Genomic DNA, 21,065 nt, shown 5'->3' with positions numbered 1-21,065 from the left:
CATCTTTTCAAGCTTCAAAAGTAAATATTCTGCTACTATGTATTAAATACTGCATGGTTTGCCCAAGCTAAGATGAAACCACATCATGAATCAATAGGCATTTTGCATTTTCTTTCATTATCTACTCAAAGGCATGCCTACTGCACCTCGAAACATTTCATTAAATCCAATGATACAGCAAACACTCCCAAAATAAACTTAGATTGTATTGCAGTTTCACGTAACAGTATATAAAATGCTGTGTTGTGACAGGTATCAACTATCCATTAGATATTGAATCAATTTTTCTTAAGCACTACTAACTGCTTGCTTTTCTTGAAGCTAGATCATTCTGAAAATTTCCTGTTAGACCTATGAGTGCAAACATATGGTATCTGTCCTTCTCTGCCTTATTTCACTTAGCATGACACCCTCAAGGTCCATCCACTTTCCTACAAACAGCCATATTTCACTTTTTCATTGCCATGTAGTACTCCATTGTGTATATATACCACATCTTCTTGATCCACTCATCAGGTGATGGACATTTAGGCTTTTTCCATGTTTTGGCTATTATTGACAGCGCTGCTATGAACATTGGGGTACATGTGCTCCTATGTTAACATTGTATTTTAGAAGCAAGCACACAACTTGTCTGGTTTCAGAGGTTCAGAGCTGGAGAGGAATTTTGTCTTAGGATGAATTATACTTCAAGTCTCACCCATATCTGACTGAGATAATAGCTAGATGAGACTTCAGACTTTGGAGTTTAGAGTTGATGCTGGAAAGAATGGAGATTTTAAGGGATGTTCAGGTGGAATGAATATATTTTGCAATGTAAGGATATGCATTTGGGGAGGAGGGATGGCAGAATGTTATGGACTGAATGTTTGTGCCCCATCCACCAAATTCAAATGTTGAAGCCCTAATCCCAAGTGTGATGGTATTTAGAGGTGAGACTCACCTTAGGAAGTAATTAGGGTTAGATTAGCTGATGAAGGTGGCTTTCTCATGATGGGATGAATACCCTTATTAAAAGAGGAGGAAACAGATCTCTCTCCACCAAGTGAGCACATAGCCTGGAAGGCAGCCGTCTGCAAATGTAAAAAGGGCTCTCATCAGAACACAATCACGTCCACACCCTTATCTTACACTTCTAGCCTCCAGAATGGTAAGAAATAAAGTTCTACTTAAGCCACCCCAATCTGTGGTATTTTTGTTAGAGCAACCCAAGCTGTCTAAGATCCCTGTCCATTTAGATTTTAATTTCGATAACCATCCTATCTTCATAGAAGGTCTAACTGGTTAATTTTTCAATTTGCCATTTCATTTTTGTACATTTTACTGTTCTTTCATTAGTTTCTATTGTTTATGTTAGTACCATGTTAAATTTACTTATTTTTAACACAGAGTTTTCCATTACTTATGGTTTTTAAATTTTCTCTTTTTTGGTGCATATGTTGACACTTAAATGGTGGTTTGTTTCCTAGTGCATCTTGTAAATTTTTATGTTGTCTTCTGTATATGATACTTTTCTATGGTAGTCCATAGAGCTGGAATAGAATAATGTTTCTACTGGGAAGTGTTTATTTGATTCTTTCCCATCTCGAGGGGTTTCAATACCCTTGGATCAACAGCCTCTATTCAGCAGGTTCTACATTCTGAATGTGCCCTTTCCCCATACATGTATCATAATTATATATGGTGAGAACTAATACCTACTGTTCTCTAAATCTTATTGTTGTTTTTATCTATGATACACAGAGTTTTTTTTAACTCTTGACTAATTTTTTGATATAAAATCTACCATTTCTATAGGTTCAAGAGGAATTAGATAGTTTCCAGATTCCCAAATTCTTGTAAAAGAATGTTTATTTCATCAGATCTCCTATGCCTGATGGTACTCCACCTGAAATGTGATTTAAAAGACTGCTTTAACTCTATGTAACAGTGAATGTTTTTGAAGATAATAGAGCTGCTCTAGAATGACTGAAAAAAAGTTCGCTTAGTTGCTTGCAAACAGATAACTGGTAATCTAAGCATAAATTACAAGTATAAAGATGTATTAAAGTGGGTCTAATTGAAAAGTAAAGTTAACATTGCAGAGGTAACAAATACTAAGATCATTATAGAATAGATTATACTACAGATTACTTTAATATTACTTTGGGGTTCTGGGGTGCCTGGGTGGCTCAACTGGTTAAGCATTCAACTTTGGCTCAGATCATGATATCACAGTTCAGGAGTCTGAGCCCTGCATCAGGCTCTGTGTGGACAGCATAGAGCCTGGAGCCTACTTTGGATTTTGCATCTCCCTCTCTCTCTGCCCTCCCTTGCTCTCTCTCTCTCTCTCTCTCTCTCTCTCTCTCTCTCTCTCACACACACACACACACACACACACACTCTCAAAAATAAAATAAACATTAAAAATGTTTTTAAAATATTACTTTGTTTTTTGGGGGGGCTGGCTTTAATTACTTTATTTTATTTTCTCTAATATTTTTGCTTCGTTTTATTTAAAAATTTTAGTTAAATTCCAGTTATCTAACATACAGTTAAAAAATTTAAATTTCACAACTTCTTACAAACTATATTAATCAAGGCAATGTGTTACTGCCATAAAGATAGACATAGAGATGAATGGAAAAGAATTGAGTCTTTACAGTTACAGTTGGTTTGAAAAGGTGTCCCAAGACAGTTAAAAGGGGGGAAAGAACAATAGTTGTACAAATGGTGCTAGGACAATTAGGTATCCACGTGTAAAAGAACCAAATTGGACATTTTCCTCATACTACATACAAAAATTAACTTAAAATGTATCCAAAGACTAAATGTAAGTTCCCAAACTATAAAACTCTAAGAAGAAAACAAAGGTATAAGTCTTTAGGACATTGGATTAAGCAATGGTTTCTTAGAACACCAAAAGAATAAGGAATAAAAAACAAAAACAAAAAAATAGATTAAAGTGAACATGATAAAAATAAAAATTTTTTTTCTTCAAAGCACATTAACAAAAAAGTGAAAAGATAACCAAATGGGAGAAATTTGGGGGAAATTATCTATCTAATAAAGGTCTGGTACATAGAATAGTTAAAGAACACTTACAACTCAATAATAAAAAGACAAATTACCTGATTAAAAAATGGGCAAAGGATCAATCTGGATAGATATTTCTCCAAAGAAGATATACAAATGACCATAAGCAAATGAAAAGATCCTCCACATCATTAACCATTAAAGAAATAGAAATCAAGGGGCACTTGGGTGTCTCAGACAGTTAAGCCTCTGACTCTTGATTTCGACTCTGGTCATGATCTCAAGGTTTGTGAATTTGAGTCCCACATGGAGCTATGCCTTACAGCATGGAGTCTTCTTGGAATTCTCTGTCCCCCTCTCTCTGCCCCTCCTTTGCCTGTGTGTGCATACTCTTTCTCTCTCTCTCTCAAAAATAAATAAATAAACATTAAAAAATAGAAATCACAACCACAAAAAGATAACACCTCACATGCACTAGGGCGTCGATAACAAAAAAGGACACATAATAACAAGTATTGCTGAGGATGTGAAAAATGTGGATTACTACTGGTAATGTAAAATGGTGCAGCCACTTTGGAAAACAGTCTGGCTATTCTTAAACCATTGAACACTGAGTGACCATTTGATCACTTTCAGATACTTATCCAAGAAAAATGAAAATGTACATCCACACAAATATTTATATATGAATGTTCATAGCAGCATTATTCATGGTAGTCCAAAAAGGGAAACTCAAATGTCTATCAACTATCCATGGATAAATTAATGTATATATCCATACAATGGAATGTTATTCAGCAATAAAATAATGAATTACCAATAAATACTACAACATAGATAAACATTATGCTAAATCAAAGAGGCCAGTCACAAAAGAACACTTAATATTTGTTTCTATTTATGAGAAGTGTCCAGAATAAGCAAATCCATGAACATAGAAAATAGATTCATGGATGCGTAGTGCTGAAGGATGAGGAGTTGAAGTGACAGCTAAAGGAAATGGGGTTTTGGAGGAAGGTAATGACAATATTTTAGAATTGATTGTGGTGGTAGATGTACAACTCTGTGAATATACTAAAAACCACTGGATTGTACATTTTAAATGGGTCAAATGTATAGCCTGTGAATGATATGTCACTGTTTTAAAAAAAGAAAAAAGAATCCATAGTTTCATTGTGTAGCCATGTGTTCAGTTGAAACTTCTATTGCTGTGGAAGAAAAGCAGAATATAAATATAAATATATGTATATACATATACATATACATATATATATATATTTGAGGACAATAAGCAATTTCTGACATAGGGAGTATTGTGACTTGGCATTGTTAGGAAGTTTCCATTTTAGTATCAAATCATATTACATTAAGAATGCCCAGCACCAACACAGTGATTTATTGAATTAGTGTGATATTACAAGGGTATTGAAGTCAGAGTCAGGTCATTTGAATGCTAGTCCTGGCTCTACATTTATTAGCTTTATTACTTTGATATGTCACACCTTCTCGCACTGAAAAGGTAAAAATTAAACCAGATGATTGCTATAGGTCTATTAAGTTCTAAGATCATTTGGTTTCAACTGTATAAATTTATCTTTTCACAGATTACTTCTTCCCCATTTGTCATTTAGAGACAAGCACTTGTTTAGAGTGTTCCCTTGAGTGGCCTCCATATATATCGCCCACCACTTTAAATATTGTTCAGATAATATTTACTTCTCATTCTCAAACAGTTGGTCTTTAATTTTCTTTGTCCTTTCCAAGTTTGTATTTTATTCTTTGAGGTACTAATGTACTTCAACTTTTCTCCTCAACATTTATTATAGATTCCTAGGGCTGAATTTGACATCAAGGTAACAAATCCAAAGTCCTAATTGTATTCTTTTTTAATTTTTTAAAGTTTATTTATTTATTTTTGGAGAGACAGAGAGAGAATGCAAGCAGGGACGGGGTCGGGGGGTGGGACAAAGGATCTGAAGAGTGCTGATCTGTGCTAAGAGCAGAGAGCTTAATATGGGGCTTGAACTCATGATCTGTGAGATCATGACTTGAGCCAAAGTCAAACATTTAAGCCACTGAGGCACCCAGGTGCCCCCAAAGTCCTTACCTTAAACAGGGAGACATTCAACTATAGTTTTAAATATCATTAGTAAAGGAGGTTCCCCAAATTATTCATCAGTAATTTCTAAATAAGAAATTTTAGTTATAATTAATGCAAATCCTTCAATTCCACTGTGTCCAATTAAGGGAAATGCATTTCTAAATAACATTTTTCTAGATGTTTTGCTTTTAAACTTAATTATATTTAATTAATTTTATTTTTAAAAAAAATTTATGTCTTTTATTTATTTTTGAGAGACAGAGAGAGACAGCACGAGCAGGGGAGGGTCAGAGAGAGAGGGAGACACAGGATCTGAAGCAGGCTCTAGGCTCTGAGCTAGCTGTCAGCACAGAGCCCGACGCAGGGCTCAAAACCACAAACTCTGAGATCATGACCTGAGCCGAAGTCGGCCGCTTAACGGACTGAGCCACCCAGGCGCCCCTAATTAATTTATTTTAAAAGCCATGTTTACATTGTCATAGTCTCTGTGTGTTATCTAATAAATGGTTTTGTATTCATGACTCCTTTGATTCTCATTTTATATTCTTTCTTACCTGTTAAAATAGAAGAATCCGAAGAAGTTAGTTTTATAAACCAATACAAAGCAACCTTCAGTAATTTTTAGGGAAGTTGTGTTTTCAATCCCATGAATCCTTAAATTGCTCCTAAGTACGCTGTCCTCACAAGAAAAGAAATGGGCTCAAGAAGAAAAGATCACTTAAGATCATTTTGAGGTAGGGTGGGGATAAGAGTGGGGTATCTACTATCACAATACAAAATGGAGAATGTTTAGCAATAAACAGAATAATTGCCGAGTTTTCATTTTTGTTGCAGACCTTTTCAGTAGAAATCGAGTACTAAAGTACTAAAGAATGTGTCATTTTTACATATTCCTTACATGATCCTTATATAAAGAAGAATCTAAAGTTTTGAGATGACAGCAGCCTTAAAAAATGTGTTCTACTCTTTTCAGTGCTTCCAGAATGAAATCAGCTTTTAATAATAAGAGTTTCTACTGTGGTGATCCTTATGCAGTGACAAAGACTATGATCCTTAAAATATAAAGCTACCAAGATTTTGGTACAGAATCTGTAACTTATTCCACATCTAAATTGTCATAGAGAAAAATGTGTGGTTCACTATACAAGTATTTCATTCCCTGTTTCAAAATTATCTGTAGGGGTGCCTGGGTGGCTCAGTCAGTTAAGCAGCCGACTTTGGCTCAGGTCATGATCTCGTAATTCCTGAGTTCAAGCCCCGTGTCAGGCTCTGTGCTGATGGCTCAGAGTCTGGAGCCTGCTTCAGATTCTGTGTCTCCGTCTCTTTCTGACCCTCCCCTGCTCATGCTCTGTCTCTCTGTCTTCCAAAATTAAATAAATGTTTAAAAAAATTTTTTAAAGAAATATTAAAAAATTATCTGTAATTATAAATATCTGTATAGTATAGTATATTTGCATTATAATTATATTTAACCATTTAAGGCCTAAATCATAAGGTAGGTCTTTTTATTAGCACTTCTCTTCTAATAGAAAAATTAATTACTTTTACATGTTTACTAAAAATATTTATCATTAATTGAATATACAATTCTTAAGTTTATTGTCTTTTAACTGATAGGGACCATAAGTGGTTAATGTAGAGACATCAAATAGAAGAAATTATTGAACATTAAATCAGTCCACTGAGATAAGCCAACATCTTTATTGAAAACATTATCATATTTTTAAAAAGAAAAAAACCTATTTGAAATGATAACAGTTAATGTGAATTATACTAGAGCTGTTCATTTAATTTACTGAGATTAAATAATCCTAGAGGGTTGGGGAAAAACCATTCTATCAAGAATGAACAATCCAGCCTGCAGCTACAATATAATTTAACTCTTATCACAAGGCCATTGCCTGAATCTGGGCAAAATTAATTGAAGTAGCCAACTTATCTCCTTAGACTAATGCTTCCCACACTTTGGAAGGCACAAGACTCACCAGTGAGCTTGTTAAAATGCAGAATTCTAAACCTTATCTCCCAGAGATTCTGATTTAATTCTGGAGTTGGGCCAAATAATCCACATATTAGAATGCACCTCAACTCTTTGTGATACAGCTCATCTAGAGAGTCCACTTTTAAAAACACTACCTTAAGCTGAAATGATTTTCTTTTTTAACCCTCTAGCCATTAATAGTCTGTTGGGTAAGTATTATCTTTAGGCAACCAAAAGGAAGAGCAAATTCCGATTGAGTTCCATTATCCTTCTCTGAAGTTCAGATGAAGAATCACATTCTCGTGCTGGTTACCCTGCTTCCTAAATTAAGAGTCCTCTTTATTGAGGCAAGAAACACTAGAATTTAATTTGGGGTGCCCAAGTCTATTCTTAATCAGAGAATACTATTTTTCTAGCTTTTAAGGGAATATCTAAAAAAAATTCCTTGGTTGATTTTATCATAAAATTTCTTGGATGTCATGATAGCAAATATGTAATAGAATCAACATTGGTAAAGATTTTCTTCCTGTCATTTCCCATAGATAAATCTCTCTGCATTTTTAAAAGCTTATTTCCTCTCTTCAATATAGTTTTAAACTTCTTTCAAACTTGGAAAAAGTATTCACATCTTTATAAAATTTTATTGTTTGTTTCCTGAATTAATTTGTGAAATATGAAAATATAAAGCTAGAAAATGGAAATTTTTTTAACAGTAGAAGCATTTGAGGGAAAATTATTTTAGAAGACTGAGAGTTCTGAAGTTTTAATTTTCTAATTTCTTTTAATTTATTTCAAGAGAAAAAAGTTTGTAATTCATTTTTCTCTGAAGGGGCTGAAAACTTATGGTACAATGCCATTTACAGGAGCCACTGAAAAGAAGTTACAGGATATAGAGTCTAAAGGGCATTACTTAAAAGCACTCAGCCCTTGCTCTACTGAAAGCAGGGTTTTTATCTTCTTACCTTGATCTACTTCTATTTCCTATTAACCACTTTAAGTAGTCAGTAAAGCTCAGTGTTATTCTTAGTTTTCACCTGCCTACAAAGACATTTCATTCAGTAAGTACTATCAAGGAACCACTGTCCACATAAGGTTTTACAAATGCCTGAGGGCACTGGAAGAAAGAATAGGAGGGAACTGAAGGAGAGAAAGGAGAGAGGAAGTACAGGAGGATGGGAGAAAGGAAAGGAGGGCGAGAAGGAGGGAGGGAGGGAGGAAGGAAGGAAACTTTTGGCTACACATATTGATTTGTAATCTAGTTTTGCTAGTAGGCATATGTACTATCTAGCTTACAGCTCTATTTCTCATAAGTCACCTTGACTCAATTTTCTCTGATTATAATCATGAAGTTGGCTAACAGCTGCTTTAGGTTCCCTGGACTGATTCAGAGTCTCTATTAGTAAGTCTGGATAGCATTTCTTTTGCGTAGCATGCCAATAAATATTCTACTACAACATGTCTAGAAGCTATTTGAGGATCTACTATTTTCTATCCTTGGATGATATCTGGCCAGTTGAAACATAATCAGCACAATTTATAAGCTCTAGGTCCTCACCTTTGATGTATATTTATTATAATTTGATGTTAAGAATTTGGTGACATTACCTAAAGAGTTAAATTAATCTCGTAATTGCTGAAGACTTTGGTATGGCTATTATTTTCTGTATTTATTATTTTTTTAAATGTTTATTTACTTATTTTGAGAGGGTGGCAGGTGCAGAGAGCTAGGAGGGAGAGAATCCCAAGCAGGCTCTGCACTGTCAGGGCTCAATCTTGAATTGAGAGATTGTGACCTAAATCAAATCAGCCACTTAACTGATTGAGCCACCCAAGTGCCCCTGTATTGCATCAGTTTTAGAGCTCATTCCTAAAACTGTCTTCCATATTTTTGTCAACTAGTAGTTTAGATAATATATCTTACTAAGCCCAATTTCTTATAAGTGTTATCCACATATCTGTGAACTGCTATTAGTAGATGGACAAATTGGTCAATTTTGGGTCTAAAATGATTTTGTTTTGTCTTAATCTCCTTAGGGTAGTCTGCTCTACTACCAATCTGTTTTAATTTTCTAATACTACTATAACAAATTACCATAAACTTAGTGACTTGAGACAATATAAATGTATGATCTTATATATTTCTATAGGTTAGAAGTCCAATACGGGTCTCACAGGACTGAAATCAAGGCATTGGCAACTAATCAACTAAAGGAGGCTTTAGAAGAGAATTCCTTTCCTTGTCTTTTCTGCTTCTAGAAGCCATTCACATTCTGCAGCTCATGGCCCCTTTATTTTATCTTCAAAGTGATCCCTCTGTTGATTTACCTCCAACCACAGCCAGGAAAGTTTATCCACTTTTAAGGATTCTTGGGGACACCTGGGTGGCTCAGTCGGTTGAGAGTCCAGCTTTGGCTCAGCTCTGAGCCTGCTTCGGATTCTGTGTCTCCCTCTCTCTCTGAACCTCCCCTGCTCATGCTGTCTCCATCTCAAAAGTTATAAATAAAATATTTTTTAAAAAAAGATTCTTGGGATTGTATTAGAGCCAAATGCATAATGGAAGATAATTTTCCCATCTCAAGGTCCTTAACCTTAATCAAATATGCAATGTCTTTTTTGTCATGTGTAACATATTCACAGGTTCTTGGATTAGGACACTGAAATCTTTGAGGAGCTGTTATTCTGCCTTCAGTGTTGTCAGTCCATAGGTAAGATGACTGTGACATATGTCTTTGATATGTTATGTACCTATTTTGTAACTAGAGAACATTCATAACAATATTTTCCTATTATATTCTTCTGTGGCTTCCAAGTACATTGTTTTATACTTCAGAATACCTTCACAGAAAAGACTGTGAGTAAAGCTGGAATTTTAATATTATCCTTCTTACCCTTTTAGTGATTGGATTTCTTTGACATGGGGTACCATTAATTTTAACACAAATATCTAATAATCTTAATTATTGCATAGCAGCTCTGTGATCTTCATGAACTTGTTTAGACATTTGTCTTACTAGACAAACTGCCCCAGTCAATGAGGGACAAATATCTCATATGTAATTGGTACTATACATTGAGCTCTATTAAGAGTTTCACATTTGTGATTTCATTATCTTTTTGTTGAATCCTATGAAATAAGTCTATTTTTCCCATTTTTCAGATGAAGAAATTAAATTTTTCAGTGTTACAGAACTAGCAAGTAGCATAGTGGGCCATTCACGCATAGGTCTTTCCAATTCCAAAATGTATAATCTTTCCACTTTATTCTATAAACATTTCCATAAACATTAAGTTAAATTATGTGTGGAGATATATTATTTCCTACACATCTCATGAACCCTCCATACTATAGAAATCATGTCAAACATACTACATAGTAGCATTTGGCCACTAATAATTTTAGAAATCCCTAACTGACTTAGTTCAAAAAGGCCTAGACAGAAGTATACAGGCTAGCAACAAAAAGCAATGGTAAATATTTTATAAAATAACTATACTTGTTTTATCTTCCTCATTGAGGTATCCAAACAGACCCTTAGTAGGGTCTGTAGTGCCTTAGTGCTTAGAGATACCTGGAAGTCAACATCATGAAAAATGACTCATTTAATGTTTACATCACTCCTAGAACACAGATGCATTCTTTAAGACCTGCCACTATATTGTTCTAAGACTCTTTGTAAGCAACTTAAATCTTTTTGCTCTCTAAGCCAAAATGAAGAGAAGGATTGACCCAATAGAAAATCTGAATAATTCAGTCCTCTCTTGGGAGAAAACACAGTTAATCTCTCTGGAATCTATATATTGCAGAATCACTGGATCATTACACAACCTTCTCCTTCACTTCACTAAATCCATAAGCATAAAAGAAAACATTTTTAAACTCTTGCACAAAACTGATATAAAGTAAAAACAATCAAGTATATAAAGTTAAGAACAATATTTTGTTTGATTTAGCTTGTCTTTTAAGACAAAAAAATCAGCATGTCTAAAATAATTTTGCTTTCTAAAATTCGTTCATTATGATGAAGTTGGGGAAAGGACTCAGAGGCTGCTTAATGTTTCTTTTTTTTTTTTTTTCATGAAGTGGTTCTTTATCAACCTTGAAACCTGTCAGTAAATATAAATAACAAAGTATAAAACAGGCAGATTGTTCCTACTAGCAACCTTGATTTGATCAAATCACTCTTCCTTGAATAGGATAACCCAATTCTTTCTTGGAAAAGTTTCCCAGCATACAAGTATATTTCATTTAGAAATACCTACAAACCATAGAATGTACTGTGTCTATTAAGATTTTTGTTGTTGATGATAGAATTCTAGACCCATAAGACTATCTGATTTGTTTATTGATTCAATTCAGTTTGGTTCTATTACCATTCAGTGAGTATCTACTATGGAGTAGACTGATATCAACCTCAGGGTAGTGTCAGCTTTCAGAGCATTTTTTGTGTGCTTCCAAAAAGGAATATCAAATAGCAACTCAGATTAATTAATTCCCAGACTTCATGCTGATGTTAAAATGTGACTTTCTAGGTCCTTTAGAGTAGAAGATATAATTTTTCTTGTTCTAATTTTTTTATTTAAATAACTTTCATTGGGGCAGACAGTTCATTAGAATTCCCACAATTTCATACCATCTTACAACAGATTTGTTTCACCCATTTAAATAGTTACATAGTCTAACCCTTACAAGCATTTGAGTTTTAATTCTGGAAGAGTTTAATCACCCTATTTTATAATGAGAAAACTAATGTTTACAGAGATTAAATGACTTGACCAGAGTTACCCAGCTAATTAGTGGCACTGAGCCAGACTAAAAATCCGTGTATACTGGCCCTTTGTACAAGACACTGTATTCATTTCACTACTTTTTCTTTCTCTTTACCAGGACCTAATGTTTGTCTGAAATAAAGAGACTGTGTATTCTTTTTTTTTTTTAAGTTTTAAAAACTATCATGCACTTAACAATTTTTATTCATATCTTGAGCTTCACAATATCATTAACAGATTAAGCACTTTACTACGTGCTGTTTTGGTGTTTGCACTACTCCCCCGCCTTTACACTGCTTTTAGCTATTTTGAGAGCTAATAAAGGGAGAAGGCAACTATAAAATTACAGAAGAGAAAAGAATGAAGGGTTTAGAGAAGTGAATACAATTGAAGGGAAAGGGAGTTATCTGAGAAAATAACTGCAGAGAAAGAACAATGTAGAAAGAAAAAATGAAACAGTGCTTATTGAAGACTGTAGATAGTAAGAGTTGAGAAAGACAGCAAGGTATCAGTCATTGTTCTCTTCAGGGATGTGTTCATTCTGGAAGATTTTTCTTTAGCCTTGTGTAGCCAGCACCAAACAATACTGTGAAGTAGGCAAAACTTGTCTTGGACTTCTCAGTACTTTCTTCCATTTCACTTTATTTAAAAACATAGTTTTTTTTCCTTCTTTCTCTGGTCCATCCAAGGCAGAAAAATGGCTCTCATTTGAAACCTCAGGTTTAAACCTTACTCTCTCCCAAAGGTTTACATTGAAGTCCTATCTTTTAATTGGTGTGTATAAGAAACTGTCTGAAAAGGATCATGTAAACATCAGTGAGAGAGCAATTATTTGAAAGATCAAGGAACCCTTCCTAGACTATCTCTAATTTCAAAGCCTACTCTGCCTTTATGTAACATATACTTGGTTCGTATCAAGCCTCATTTCTTAAGTTCTCAGCGTACTGCTTACCCCTTCTCAAAGCCCTAGGTTAAAGTTTTAGTGGACAAGAAAAGTGTTGAGAGTCTGAGAATGTAATGAGAATCACCAAGCAAACAGTACATTCTTAAAAGTTAACTAAGGGAAGCATCAAGACACTGATTCCAAATAAGCAACGTAAGTCCTGACTTATATTCATTTATCTGTGTGATTCAAGAGAAAATTACATTTCTCACCAATTTCTACCCATTCAAAAGGGAAGTGAACCTCAACTAATTCAATGTTTATGAACAGTATCTTATTTCTCTTCATAATTTTAAATAGAAGAAGCATAAGTAAAATAAGCAGAATTTACATAAATTAGTCAGCTGAGGTTATTAGAAAGTTGACTGCTATTATAATGAAGATCATCATTTCACAATATATGTAAATCAACCATCATGCTACACTCCTTAAACTTACACAGTGATACAAGTCAATTGTTTCTCAATAAAACTGGGCGGGGGGGATTGAAAGATTGGAAGAAAAATTAAAACTTACCCAAAACTTCTAGATTTTTAGAGCTAGACTGATTTCAAATTTTAGTTCAGTAAATTGCATCAATTCCTTCTCTAGAATGGGATTGATAATAATAATACCTACCTCATAGGGTTGCTATGAGGAATGAGTTAATATTTTAAAGTATTTAGAGCTGATCTTGGAACTCCATAAGTGCTTATTTAATAAAATACCATAACGGTTATTTCTTTCCCGCCTCCAAAGGCAACTAATTAGGGCTACAAAATGACCTCATAAATCTGATGTATATTTCAAATTAACACTGAACTTACATATGTATGTCCAGTTAACTCATTGCCTTGAAAATGGTGCAAATGGAAAGATTATTTTACTTTGCTGCATGGGTACAGACTTCAATATTTCAAATATGCACTTTCTTTGAAAGAAAACCGAATCGCACAGTGTGCCTGAGCCATCACTTCTCAATTATTCTATGTTTATAAAATATTGTTCTTGCATGGACCTCAAGCATATTGTAGTATAGAGGTGGAATTTAAGGAAAGGTATTAAGCAGGCTGTGTTGTAGCTTATGGGCAAGTAATAAATTGTATCATTTATCTTGAATGTATCATAGATAAGCTGCTATATAACAATTGCCACTTCAGATAGCTGTGAAATTAGGTGATTAACTAGTTGTTACTTAACCTTCTAATTTCTGTATAAGTCTAATTACATGAAATAGAAGTTGGTGTTTTGATTTTTTACTTTGCTTTTCTGTTTGGAGTGTCATTGTAACTACTGTATTGTAAAGGATGGAAAATAATTGCATATGTTAAAAAATATGAAACTTTATAAAGTAAAAAAAATAAAATTAAATTAAATTTAAAAAAAATAAATAAATTAAATTAAATTAAATATTGTTCATGCTCTGTCTCTCAGAAATAAACATTAAAATAATAATCAATTATGTTATGTTTATAAAATGACAGCATGGTTTTGATTTCAAAGTCTGTGACAATTTTTTCAACAGCTTTATTGAGATATAATTTATATACTATACAATTCATCCTGTCGCCAGTAAACATTAGTGGTTAGTGATTAGCTATTATGTCCTGGGCAATAACCATATTGTTCTATTTAATCTTCATAAAAATTCTTTAAGATAGGTGTTAGTATCCCCAACTTTATGATTAAATGAAAAGTTAAGTACCTTGCAGCTAGAGGTTGAAGTGAGGTTTTAACTCTAGTTCGTGACTCCAATATTCTTCCCATCTCATGCTGCCTCCCTTTGGAAAATTGCTTTGTTGTCTTTCAGAGGTTGGCTGGGAGAGAGGAAATGTGACCCTTTGATGATACTCATAGTTAGAGAAACTATTTTTTTAACCTGTCATAAGGAAAGTCAAATAATACAAGAAATAGCAGTAACTGGAAACTGCTTTCAGACTCTCAAGTCAAGGATGACAAGATAATACAAAATAGTATTATGAAGAAAATACACAATTATAATGTTGATACACACACACATCACCATGCCAGTATACACTACTTTAATTTGGAAGGGCTGGGTACTTGTTATGCTGCATCCACCTTTATTGCATTCTCACCGAATGAGTTAAGGTAGACATTAAGAATGGGAAACTAGATTGTGCAGAATTCTTATCCATCTTTGAGACTTTTCAGATCATTTACATTATCCTAAACTCAAATTTCTAGACCTCATGAGCTCATGCTTGGAAATACTCAAGCAGTTTTGCCAGAATTAGAAACAAATATTTAGGTGGTTCTTAGATGTTAGGCGGCACTGTCCTAGCCATCAGGCCAGGTGTTCAGAGGTTTCACACACACACACACACACACACACACACACACACACACACACACACACTGCAACCCAGTTTATGTTTTCAGGTCAGGTTTTCAAAATGAGAGGTAATCAGTGTGCTCTACTGGACAGATAGCACGTGGGCTTTCTAACCTGGGTCATAAACTTCCCTCTCCACTTACTGTGTGACCTTGGCATTTGATTTTTGATTCTCGATTTCCCATTTGTAACGTAATTGGCTACAATAAAAGCTGCTGTTGAAACACAGATTCAGATATACACACATTGGGAAGGTGTGGTCAAGAAAATGGTACTTTATAACATCGAAGATAAAGGCTTTCTTGCATGTTTTCTTCCTTTGTAGTATCTGGCATTATTTGATTCATATTTCACACCCTGTTCACCAAGGAACTGGAACATGTTTTTCACTGCAGTTTAGCGTCTGGGTGTGCCTAAGGAGGCGTCACAAAGAGCCTATAAAAGGTTTCCACCTACAACAGGAGTAGGAGGGCAGGAAGGAGCCCAAGAAGAGCACTGAGGCCAAGTGTTCGGTTTCAGATTGTTCTTTGGGCCAAAATCCACCGAGCTTAGGTTCTGCGACTAGCAACGTAAAGACTGGTGTTTCAGAGCTGTTAAAATTCTCTGCCGTATCTTAGCTGTCCCCACGCCCCCCGCCCCACCCCACCCTCCAGCGTGAGTGAATGCGCAAATCAGGGTTTTCAGCCGTCTGTGAGAAAGAGGGAGGAGGAAGGCAGAAGTCGAGGATGGACGGGGCGGTGGCACCGCTCTGGAGAGAGAGAGGACCCAGAGCCCCATAGAGAAGAGTTAAAACCTGGCGGTCCCGGGCCACAGGAGGCCAAGACGAGATGCTGGACGGGCGGGGGCCGATGGGGGGCAGCAGACCTCGGCAGCGCACTCCGTCCGCCCCCGGGACCGACTCTTGTCCCGAGGCGCCCCCCCCCCATTACGTCTCTTTTGGTTTCGACCTGCCGACTGGGAGGGGCCGCGGGACGCCATTCCCACAATGCTCTGGGGCGTGCCGCCGCCGTCGCTGCCGCCTCCGCTACCGCTAGTGGAAGAAGATGGCGGAAGGCGGAGCGGCGGATTTGGACATCCAGCGGTCTGACATCGCGACGCTGCTCAAAACCTCGCTCCGGAAAGGGGACACCTGGTGAGAGAAAGGCGTTGGGGTGGCCGTGGTTGCGGAAGGATGGGGGGGAACTGGGCGGGAACTGCGGGCTGGAGTCTTTCGCTAGTGACAGGTGCGGGCAGGTCCGGCGGCGGCCGCGCTGGGCAGCAGGATTTGGGCTGCTCCCGAAATGTTGGGGCAAAGATTGGACCCGAGATGAGGGCCCAGAGGTAGTGGCTGGTCGGGGCGCGCTGGAGGTGTGCGAGGAGCGGCAACGGCGACTCACACAGATCTTTTCCTTTCCGTCCTCCTTCCTTCCGTAGTGCCGCTCCCACCTCAGGCCTTCCTGAATGATAGGTTACAGTCCTTCGGCGTTAAGTCTCTGAATTTTTGACAGGTCCGGGTCCTGCGGCTGGTGAGGAGCTCACCCGCTTTTCTGCTCTAGTCATTTCCTTTCCCGGCATTGTCGGCTTTCAAGTTCCTCGTTATTCTGTCTCTTGTATTCTTCCGGGGGGCAGGCTGCAGGATGTTTTCGGTTCCTGCTACACAGGTGGCATGTGTCAGGGCGCCACTTGAGAGAAAGAAACCCTAGTTTCCAGGTCCTTGTCGAAAGGAGGGAGAGGAGTACGGAACCTTCGGCTAATGAGAAATACCACGTGGTCTGTGCTTTCGGGGAGGCTTGGTAGAAACCGGCAGCATTCCCTTAGAAGCGCAGCCTTCCCCTCTCGTTTGAAGGATAACGCAGGCCTGCAAAAAGTAGATAAGTCCACTTGAGGCTTAAGTCGCTTGCTAATAGTCAGACTTACGAAATACCAAACGATATCCTTAAAACACTGAAGGAAGTGTGTATACATTTTAGTGCTTGTCGGCCATTGCAAGTGGCATTCAGAATAACTTAGATACGGAAATATGTAACGTAAGAGTAAGTGCTCTGTTTATTAAGAAGGGTGATGTTCCTCTTTACAATGATAACCATTATTTTCGTGTCCCATTGTCACCAGTGGTATATAATTTACAGAGTGTTTTGTTTTTTTTTTACCTCCCCCTCTGTGACTTAGTGTATGAAACCTAAGATTTAGACCTAGTTAGGTCACTGTTTTCACCACTTAACCTGCAGTGTGACTTTGAGGAAAGTTAATTCAAATCATTGTACCTCAATATCTTCATCTGTGAAAAATGGGCAACAATAATTTCATTATGGCGTTTTTGACATACTCCATAGTATTATCTGTTTATGAGATAGCATTAAATTTTACTTTTTTGACCCCACCATTTACGTCTGATAAAAATGCTTAGTATTAGGATATTTTCAACTAAGCTAGTAGATGGCAGTCTTGGGACTGTTTTTCCTACTTTGTGAGGCTACATTCTGTGCTTGTATGATAAAAATCCCTAAGGGCATAAACATACACTTGTTGCATTACAACAGAAAATATAGTCTTTTGGATGATTTGGTCATTATTTTTCATATTGGAGTGCTTGTAAGATGTTTCTTCTTGTGTGAAAATTGGGTATTTCCTAAGACCCAAGTTTACCTTAGTCTGTGGATTATTAAAGAGAATTCTTGCTTCCAGTTGTTTGTGAAAGAACACTTTAAAATTCTTAATTTGCCTAGCCTGTTACCATCTCATAAAAAGATAAATGTGGATTTCCATAATATAGAAATCTAAAATTTAAACATACCTCTCATTCATGTGGATATTACTTCTGTTTAACGTGTGGTTTTGGTATACTGAATAATAACTGGTGGTGTTGACACCGTAGAGCGATAGGAACAGTACCTGTATTGTGGGCATTAAACTTTTGAAAGTTTAATGTTTTTCAAATAGGTGTGTTTTTTGTTTTTTGACAAAGTTATTAGAAAACATTTTAATGATCTATCGTAAGACTATGGGAAGTCCATAAATTTGAGTCTTTTCAATGCTTTCATTTTATTTTATTTTTTTTTTTAATTTATTTTTGAGAGAGAGAGTGCGAGCAGGGGAGGGTCAGTCAATGCTTTCCTCTTAAAGAAATGGAAACTGAAATCCATATTTTTAGGTAACAGCAGAATGTGAAAATTTTTATTCTCAAATTGATTATCCTTCTTAGGTAAAGAGAAAAAATGCAGGTTCAGGATGGTATGGGAGATTTGCAAAAACCAGTTTGGTTTATATGCAAGCCAGTTAATTTGCAATTAGGTGAAACCTGTCCAAAAAAAGGATAGTTTAGACCAAAGGTTTGATTCAGAACTTTAAGGAGAATAATTTGTTAAGTACAAATATGATCATGTATGCATGATTACAGAACTGGTAAAGATATTTAATCATTTAGTTGTTACTTGGGCTCCTGTTTTTGAGACTCCTTCAAACTTGTTTTTAACTTGTTAAAAAGTTATTTCTCTTTTTAATGTCTTTTTAAAAGATCTTTGGATTAGTCATTTTTGCTTATTGGGGCAAATCCAGTCCGGTATTTTATAATGAAAATGGGTCATATACAAATGGAACATTGTCTTCATATATGTGTGTAACCATCTTGAAAAAACTGGACTTTTGAGGAAAAAAATGGAAGATTTACCATAAGTTTATTCTTAAAAGTTAAAAAAATTTTTTTAGTGTTTTTTATTTGTGTTTGAGAGAGAGAGAGAGAATGCGAACAGGGGAGGGTCAGAGAGAGAGGGAGATGCAGAATCAGAAGCAGGCTCCAGGCTCTGAAGTAGCTGTCAGCACAGAACCCGATGTGGGGCTTGAACCCACGAACCGTGAGATTATGCCCTGAGCCGAAGCCAGACGCTTAACCGACTGAGCCACCCAGGCGCCCCTATTCTTAAAAGTTTAATACTGATGTTTGATGTTATGGTCAGGGATATTAGAATGAATAAATTTCATTAAGAGGTTTGTGAGTACTTTTTGGATAAGGACTGGTTTCATAGTAGTCTGGTCAATAACTAACACTTAAGCGTGGTTACATATTTGATTTTGCTTGAAACTAGAGTTTCTGTTTATTTGCAAATAGTGAATGATTTTTTATATGCAGACTGACTTTATATAGATGAAAATAAGTTACACAAGTCTAAGTTGAGGAAGAACACATTTTATGATAAGTTTGATACTAGATTTTATAGTGACAAGTCAAAATTGATGCAAGAGAATTATACCTCTTAAAAAGGTGAAGTACGAAAGTGACACTGACCTGCATTAGAAGGAGTAAAGAAGTAGTCTTATAATGCTATTTCTTAATCTGTATTTTAGCTCAAAGAAGATATTCAGAAACCCATGAACAAGATTATTAGAATTTAGTATCTATAGAACTAAGGATAAAGGAACTAGAATTGTTTAGCTTAGATTAAATGAAAGATAACTTAATCTTCAGGTACTTGGTGATTTCTCCTGACCAGACAAAAGGAAATTTTATTTAAAGTATTTTACATGTTCAGTATATTAGAGATAGAGGAACCTATTCAAGGGGGATGAGTAGTTAAATAAATGAGTTAAAAAGACAAATTGTGGGTTATAGAATACTCTCTTTGGAAATGTAAGTAAGTAAATAAATAACTACACATTATCAAAATCATTGCATTATTTCTCCATTCTTATTAAATTTTATTTCTCCACCAGTCATTTTCATGTATGATTTTAATTTTTACATACATTCTATGGTAACACATAGCTAACTTTACGAGTACACATTTTGTGTCATTTCTTTTTTTTTTTTTTTTTTTTTTTTTTTTTTTTACTTGAGAGAGAGGGTGAGAGCAGGGGAGAGGGTAGGAGGGGGACATAGAGAATCTTTAGCAGACTCCATGCTCATCATGGAGCCTGACATAGGGCTTGATCCTACAACCCTGGGATCATGACCTGAGCCTAAATTAGAAGTCACCAGCTGAGCTACCCAGACGCTCCTGTGTGTCACTTCTGTATGCATCCTAATAACTCTAGTAGGTTTAAAGTATTTCAGGGAGTAACTTTAATTTGTATTTAGAGTCATTTCAAATGACATGTATGTATGATATTTTTGTTTCAATATGTTGGCAAGGAACAGCCCGTCAGATCCAGGTTTTCAGATTAGGAGACATTCAGTTTTAGAGTTTTCCTTTCATTCCTACTCGTTTTACTTAGAAATCTTTGAGGCTTTATTTTATATGGTCTCTTATGTTTGTGAAACTTTGATTCACACTAAGAGAAAATACCTTAAAATGACAGATCAGGTTATAATGTAACGGGACACTATTAATCAATATAAACTCCAAAGTGTTTAGTAAATACTTGCTAAAAAATTCTTTTCATTACTATTATTGTAAATGTTAATTTTAGTTGTGCCAAAATGTTAACCACTAAATTAGGGTACATGTCACATCATTTGTAGGAAATGAAACCAGAAAGCAAAACTGTTTGTGTAGTGTTGGTAAAATTGGTGAAAGTAAGGACAGAAATAGTGGCATTATTAAAGCATTTTAGTTGCTTAAAATCTAGAAAGGGAACTTTTCCTAATTTAAGCCTTCTTATAAGTTTTAAAATCACTTCTAAGTTCTTAGTGAATCCAAAATTAATGTACCTTATTTGCCAGGAAAATCCAGAGCTTTTTAGTCAGTGATTTCATTTATCTGTTTAGTGACATTTATTTAGGCTCCATCCCCATTTTTTCCCCATTAGCACATGTAAAGTATTAAATGTTCTTTTTACAAAATAATTTTGTGACAAGTATCACTCTTGCTTGTACATAAGTATAATAAGAAATGAGTGTCAGGCCATGATGTGTAATATTACGTTAACAAAATTTTTTTAATGTTTATTTTTGAAAAAGAGACCCCGCATGAGCAAGAGAGGAGCTGGGGGGGAGGGGTTGGATATAGAA

At 35.7% G+C, this 21,065-nt stretch overlaps 1 protein-coding gene across 7 annotated transcripts in view; it reads left to right on the top strand.

Annotated features, from left to right (window-relative positions):
• Window positions 1-16,098: 16,098 nt before the first annotated feature.
• USP15 (ubiquitin specific peptidase 15) overlaps window positions 16,099-21,065 on the top strand; it is a 120,390-nt gene continuing 115,423 nt past the window's right edge. For 3 of the 7 annotated variants that reach the window (XR_003913984.1, XM_029953101.1, XM_029953102.1), the window contains exon 1: window positions 16,100-16,274. Coding sequence is in view for 6 of the 7 variants with exons in the window: in XM_029953101.1 (XP_029808961.1) it covers window positions 16,186-16,274 (89 nt within the window). In the remaining variant the exon portion in view is untranslated. Of the gene's footprint in view, window positions 16,275-21,065 lie in introns of all 7 variants that reach the window. The other 4 variants (XM_029953099.1, XM_029953100.1, XM_029953095.1 and 1 more) reach the window with 2 other exon arrangements.

The sequence above is a fragment of the Suricata suricatta genome, chromosome 10 (genome assembly GCF_006229205.1).
Source record: "Suricata suricatta isolate VVHF042 chromosome 10, meerkat_22Aug2017_6uvM2_HiC, whole genome shotgun sequence".
Lineage (NCBI taxonomy): Eukaryota > Metazoa > Chordata > Mammalia > Carnivora > Herpestidae > Suricata > Suricata suricatta.
The sequence above is the reverse complement of the archived record's forward strand: the minus strand, read 5'-3'. Positions and strand labels throughout refer to the sequence as shown.